Raw genomic sequence first — 6369 nt, forward strand, 5'->3', positions numbered from 1 at the left:
ATTTCACCGCTGCGCCGCCCCACAGAGGCGGGCTAGAGCGCCGCTCAGCCGGACCATAGAGAGACGGCGGGTAGGGCGGAGCGCCGACCCACCGCCGCCATGACGGAGGCCGCCACCGCCGCCATCCTGCGGGTGCGGCACTGCGGGGCCGACATCTTTTGCCGCCGGGTGCCGCCGTGCTGCCCCGCCTGCCACCAGCCGCTGCCCACCGCCGGGCTGCGCGCCGCCCCGCTCCGCATCCCAAGCCCCTTCCGCCACGGGCACCGGCAGCCCCGTGCCTTCCTCCTCCGGCCCACCGCCGGCACCTTCCTCGGGTACGGGCGGCACAGCCCCGGCAGGGGAGGGGAGCGGCGGAAGGCCCGGGGAAGGGGCCAGTGCTCGCCTGGCGGCCACAGGCTCTCCCGCTCCCCCTGGGCCGGCGCCGGGAGGCGGTGACTGAGCGAGCGAGCTTCCCGCCAGTCCTGGCCAAACCCCGTTCTGGAAACGAAGCTGCCTTTTCTGGGCTCGCAGTAGAGGTTCGCCTCCCAGGCTGCGCCCTGGGCCCGAGTGGGAAGCGATTGCGCCCCTGTACTGGGCACTGGCGAGGCCACAGCTCGAATACTATGTTCATTTTTGGGCCCCTCACTACAAGGACAGCGAGTTGCTCGAGCGTGTCCAGGGAAGGGTAAGAAAGCTGGTGAAGGGTCTGGAGAGCAGGGCTTATGAGGAGCGACTGAGGGAACTGGGGTTGTTTAGCCTGGAAAAAAGGAGGCTGAGGGGAGAGCTGCAACTACCCGAAAGGCGGCTGTAGTGAGGTGGGTGTTGGTCTCTTCTCCCAAGTTAGTAGTGATAGGACAAGAGGAAATGGCCTCAAGCTGCATCAGGGGAGGTTTAGATTGGATATTGGAAAAAATTTCTTTCCTGGAAGAGTGGTCAGGCATTGGAACAGGCTGCTCAGAGAGGTGGTGGAGTCACCATCCCTGGAGGTGTTAAAAAAATGTGTAGACATGGCACTTCAGGACATGGTTTAAGAGACCTGGTGGTGTTGGGTTGACGGTTGGACTTGATGATCCTAGAGGTCTTTTCCAACCTTAATGATTCTATGAATCTAAGTAGCCTGACAAGCACCACTTGTTCTGAAGAGGGGATGGCATAATGACGTTTCTAATGGGAACAAGCAACGCTCAAATCCATCTCCAATACTGTTCCTTTTCTTTCAGGGGATACGACGGGAAATCTGATCTTCATGTTGGAATAACTAATAGTAATGGTAAAAAGTACTTTAAGGTTGCCTTACAAACTACTGTCTGCCTCCCATACCTTGTATTTACACTGTACGTGCAGGTGAGGTCTGCCTCCTCCGCCCAGGATCATCTGAATGCTGTGGTGGTTATTTCAGAGCCACCTCGGCTGTTGCAACAGTATCTGGTACCTGTTAAAAATGCAGGCTGCAGCATCCAAATATCTGATGCTTTGCTGTTGAAGAATCGGAACCAGGAGCTTAACTGTTCCCTGCCAAAGAGTATCATGTAAGGATCAAAGAACCTTGAGTCCAAGAATTTATCTCACCTTGCAGCAGTGAGCACACAGAGCTTCAAATCAAAAGTACACACCTCTCCTCTCGTGCTGAGGAGCTGCATAGAATGGAATTGACAGGTGACTTCTATTCCTGCCACAGGGAAATAAAAAGCTAGGCAGACTACTTTTAAAAAAGTTTCAGGAAATTTTGACTTAAACATAGTTTTTTGCTAATTCTAAAAATACCCCCAACTGAAAAACAAAATTTAAAAGTCCCCACATTAAAAAAGCCACATTAAAAATCCTATAAGGCTGTCCTAGAGTAGGCCCACCCTGCAAAATTTCACCTGAGATATTTAATCTAAAAGTCGTCTAATTTGTGGGTTTAAAAAAAGAAGCCTGGTTGTCCTTAAGTTGCTTCCATTATCAAAAGACATCTGAAATTACACTGTAAAAACGAGAACAGGTTTTTGATAAAAGCAAGCACTGCATTTTCTACTCTGTAGCCACAGAAGGCTGCTGATAGGAAGGCAGGGTACAGCTAGTCTAAGAAAACATGGCAGCGCAGAAAATTAACGCTGGCTTTCATCACTTAAAAAAAAAAAAGAGGCAAGATTTGGATATGATTCTCCAGTGCCACCTGACAATCTGTTGCTTTGTATTTTCAGGTGTGGTGTACAATTACAATGAAGACGGTGTTCACAGAGCTGACACTGGATGGGAACAGTGCATTAGTATCCCACTAGTACAGCCAGATGCGTTTGGAATGCTTCAGCAGTGGGATATGCTCCTAGAGGAGTTTTCTGCGGGAGAGGCCTGGCTTCCTCATAGGTATGCAGTTTAAAAGCTGGATGCAATAGAGTTTTTTGTCTGGGATCATAAGTTGGGCTATTCTGTTTTGGATCCTGTGAAGCTTGTGGTTCGTTCAGAGCCTTGCTTCTTTAGAACACACATTTCTAGCAAACCAGTCTAAACAGCGCTGTCAGGCTGTCTTAAACTTAGTGGCCTTGCTAAACAGAAAAAAGTATTTTTAACTTGGAAGTAACACACTCATCTGCTGGAGTGTAAAAGCTCTAAAATAAGAGATCATTTTAGGGAAGCTTTCTTCAGCAACAAAAGAATTTTGCATGAAGAAACCCAGTTCAATGAAACGTTACCTTTAAGAGTGTGCTGCTGAGTACAGAAGTAGAAAAGTCCAGGTGCAATTCTGTAATTATTTTTTCCAGGTTGCAACAGTTTTAGCTGTATTTGTGCTTAGAGGCTGAACACACTGATGGCATTCTTGCCCAGATCGTAACTTGCCCATTAATGCCTGATGACAGCGTTACAAGTTACACAGCCTAGCTAAAACATGCACTGCCACATCACCAGGCCTGCTGATGACAATGCAACCTGCTCTCCAAGAAAACACCAGTCCTTGAACCGCTCCATCAGTAACAGTATATTTAACAAACAGCCTGTCTGAGCATAGTTCTGTCAAGTGCTGATGTTAGTGAACATAGATGTCATTTTATGTAAAAGGAAAAAAACCCCACAACAAATCAAAATCAGGTTTCAGCAATTCTGTATGGGCTTGACTAAAATTTCAGAGATAATACATTATCTCCCTAATACCAGGAGATGAAAGAATTTGACCTAGAATAAATTTTTTCAGCGTCTACAGAACTTGTAAAGCCAATAGGATTTGCGTCTCTGATATTTTTACAGTTGCCAGTGTCTTAACATCGTTACTAAAATTAACTTGTCAGAGAAGCACTGGTAGAAGGTAGGTAGATGTGTGCATCTCTTCTACAAGCTTCTCTTTCGTTTTCCTGTCTGCCACCTCTGACAAAGTGGCCTACTTTTTCCACAAACAGACCGGTGACCACTAAACTGCTGAAAATTTAACAGCTTAAAAAAAGTTCCGTTAACTCCTCTATTTTTTCAGTGACAGGAACTGCACTAAATTAATCCTGTAATTCTGTTGAGTGCAGGCCGAGCCCAATTTTATTTTTATTGATTGCTTTTCATTTACTAGAAGGATGACACTTAACAGCAGCAAAGAACAGCAGCCACAGCCATGACCAACAATATCTTAAATTACTGAGAGATACTGGGTTTGCTTGTAAGGATATAGAGACATGCTTCCCAAAAATGAGATGCTAAGTGGAAGACATAGATGGTAATAAGAAGCATATTACAGACTCTCTTGCATTGTAAATACAAGAACGAAAGTTACATGCTCTGCTTAATTGTGGAACTGACTCAGTAAAGTACTTGTGTACACAGAAGTTATCTGCACATGCTGCGGCGCTCCCCAGACTCAGCCCTGACCTGGTGAACCCAACATTTTTTTCCACTGTCATTTCCAGATGTTTTGTACTGAACAGTGATGATGGCCACTCTTCAAGTTACTCATAATTATTTTTCCTTAACAATTATTTTGGTAAATAAGTACACTGTAGCAAACTGCTTGCTTCCTAAATGGGAGCTTACAGGTCACTTCAGATACCCTTAGCAAACCAGAGGAGCTTTGAAGGAAGCAGTGGGCTGTCCTGAACTGGGTTCAGGGTCGCAGGGTTGCTTTTGATACCTGCAGTCCTCAGATCATGCTAAACCACCTTGTAAACTCCCAGGGCTGACAGGCAAGCCTGACAGAAGATTCCCTGTGGCAACACAGACCATGGAGCAACTGGCAGTATGAGGCAAGGAACGAGTCACAGGGCTAGGAAGAACAAGGGAAAAGTGACACAGGATGAGGCAATTATGGAAGAAGCCTGAGGATTAGGCAGATGGCAAACAGGAGTCTGAGCAGGTCCATATCAAGTGCAGTTATACGGGGCCAGTGGAAAAAGCAGTGCTACATGGTGAGGGAATGGAATAAATTACTGAAGTAGTTAGTGGGCAGCATTAAACATTTGGGAGAATCTGAGAAACATTCTGACAGTGGAAAGAACGGGTAAGTGCCAAATGCTACTAGGTTAGGGTAGTGGTGGGGGGGAACCAGGAAAAAAGGCAAGACCATTTTTAAATGGCTGCTTCTCCTATTCAGTTAGTATTTCTGTCCTTGCACAACTGGCACAGTGCTACCAGTGGGAGTTTGACTGGCACACCACAGAGCAACTGATCAACATACTAGTGATAGAATCTACTTGATTTGAAGTAAGCTTCCAAATTAATGCCACACTGAAAGAAGTGCATGTGGTGGCACACAATTAACATTACTGCCGCAGGAAGAAGTTTTCAAGTTAACACAGTAACAATACATGGAAGAGCAAAGGTTAACAAGGTAAAAGCCAAATAAGTATAAAAAAATAATATTTTTTTTAATGTTCACAATTTCTAGTATCCCTGGCTGGAACGTACAACCTGTGATGAACAGAATTATATTTAAGTACCGGCATTAAAGGAACATGGCAATAGCTCCTGGAAAGCATGTGCTTCCTTATTTCACCCAGTAAAATATTCCTCCATGCACAGTAATTAATGGATTAGTGTTCTTACTCACAAGATACTTTTCCTAGGTATGAAGAACATGACCACAACTGCTACACATATGCACTGGCGTTCATTAACAGTGTACTGACTGCACAAGGAAAACAGCAAATGAGTAAAAGTGAATTTACAGAGGAATTTGTGATCCCACAGACAAAGAAAGCCTCAAAATACATTACTCTGCATCAGGAGCTAACAGCTAATGATTTCTACATTGTACCCCTTCCTGATCAAGAAAAACAGTGCTGAAAATTACAGCGTAGATGTTAAAACATCTACAACGTGCAATAGGAAAAGAAAGTCTTAAGACTGCAGATGCCAGGGTTTAAGATCCATGATCTACTTCATGTATTTAAAAACACTATTAACTTCAGATGTTAGCCTGCTGCCATGGAAGGATCGGGAAACTGAACTTACACATTCAAATGAAATAACATACATACAATGTTGACACTACTAGAAAATTTCTGTGGGAACTATTCATAGGAAAAAATGTTTTCCTATTTACATTCACCATATGCTGTCTTCTGCCAAGACACTTAATATCAGAAATAATGACTACTATGTAATTAAGGGTTTTAAAAATTGAACTGTGGTAGCTTAAGCTGTAGCAAACTAAAATGTTTTTCTCCTGTCATATTTGTTTACTGATGAGTTAAAAAAGGGAATTTGTGCTCGCATGCTACTGATATCCAAAGCCTGTGACTTTATGCAGATTCACTACATGCAAAGTTATCTTCCTTTAATTACTAATAAATATAGCAACAAATAAATCCATCCTTTTTGCCAGATATATTTATTTTCCAATTCTTCTTTACATTTTGCACATTTATTCCTCAAACCAAGAAAGATGCTTAGTATTAAAAGATAATTCAACATCTGGATCTGTTAGTATCTGTAATAAGCAACAGACTCCTCAGGATTTATCTCAGAGTTAAAACTTCAGAACTTAACAGAAAGAAACTTAAGTTAAAAAAATTAAAAAGATTCTCCAACAGCACTTTTACGTATTGTACATTACATGGAAGTGTATGCTGGGGTCAAAATTGTGCAGTCCATAGTTTTGTGCAATTTCACTTTACTTACAGTTTAAGAAAATAATTTCAGCTTTTTTTCCTTCTACTAAAGGAAGTTGGTTTTAGTATAGGTTTAAGTCCTGTTTTCTCAAAGACGGAGAAGTAATCGTCAGTGATTGGGGTTTTGTCTGCATCTAGTTTATGCTTTTATAAACACAAACTGCATTTACCCTGTCCCCCCAACTCTCTCTAGCCCCATACACTACACTTTACACACCTCCCCCCCCATGTCCTTCCACTTCTTGCTAAATTCTAAATTATAGTTCCTTTAAAAGCATATTCAGAAAACACCATAGAGACAAAGAGCTTGAAACGCGCAATT

The 6369-nt window shown here is 43.5% G+C and overlaps 1 protein-coding gene across 2 annotated transcripts; it reads left to right on the forward strand.

Annotated features, from left to right (window-relative positions):
* MKRN2OS (MKRN2 opposite strand) lies at positions 1 to 5764 on the forward strand. 2 transcript variants are annotated; one of them, XM_075096722.1, is made up of 4 exons: positions 1 to 314; positions 1200 to 1249; positions 2166 to 2328; positions 5001 to 5764. In XM_075096722.1, exons 1-4 carry the CDS (start codon positions 100 to 102, stop codon positions 5218 to 5220), a joined length of 648 nt encoding a protein of 215 aa, XP_074952823.1. In that variant the 5' UTR covers positions 1 to 99; the 3' UTR covers positions 5221 to 5764. The 2 variants fall into 2 exon arrangements, 1 of the variants encoding a protein (XP_074952823.1); XR_012661125.1 differs by having other exon boundaries at positions 61 to 314; positions 1200 to 1508.
* The last annotated feature ends 605 nt before the right edge of the window (positions 5765 to 6369 follow it).

Source organism: Phalacrocorax aristotelis, chromosome 6 (assembly GCF_949628215.1).
Source record: "Phalacrocorax aristotelis chromosome 6, bGulAri2.1, whole genome shotgun sequence".
In the NCBI taxonomy this organism is placed as follows: domain Eukaryota; kingdom Metazoa; phylum Chordata; class Aves; order Suliformes; family Phalacrocoracidae; genus Phalacrocorax; species Phalacrocorax aristotelis.

What these genes read in the sequence shown, in the direction of transcription:
- MKRN2OS (XM_075096722.1), top strand. Translation starts at nt 100, where the DNA reads ATGACGGAGGCCGCCACCGCCGCCATCCTGCGGGTGCGGCACTGCGGG. An exon ending in ACCGCCGGCACCTTCCTCGG is followed by an intron (nt 315 to 1,199) that starts GTACGGGCGGCA and finishes CTTTTCTTTCAG; the next exon opens with GGGATACGACGGGAAATCTG. An exon ending in TGGAATAACTAATAGTAATG is followed by an intron (nt 1,250 to 2,165) that starts GTAAAAAGTACT and finishes TTGTATTTTCAG; the next exon opens with GTGTGGTGTACAATTACAAT.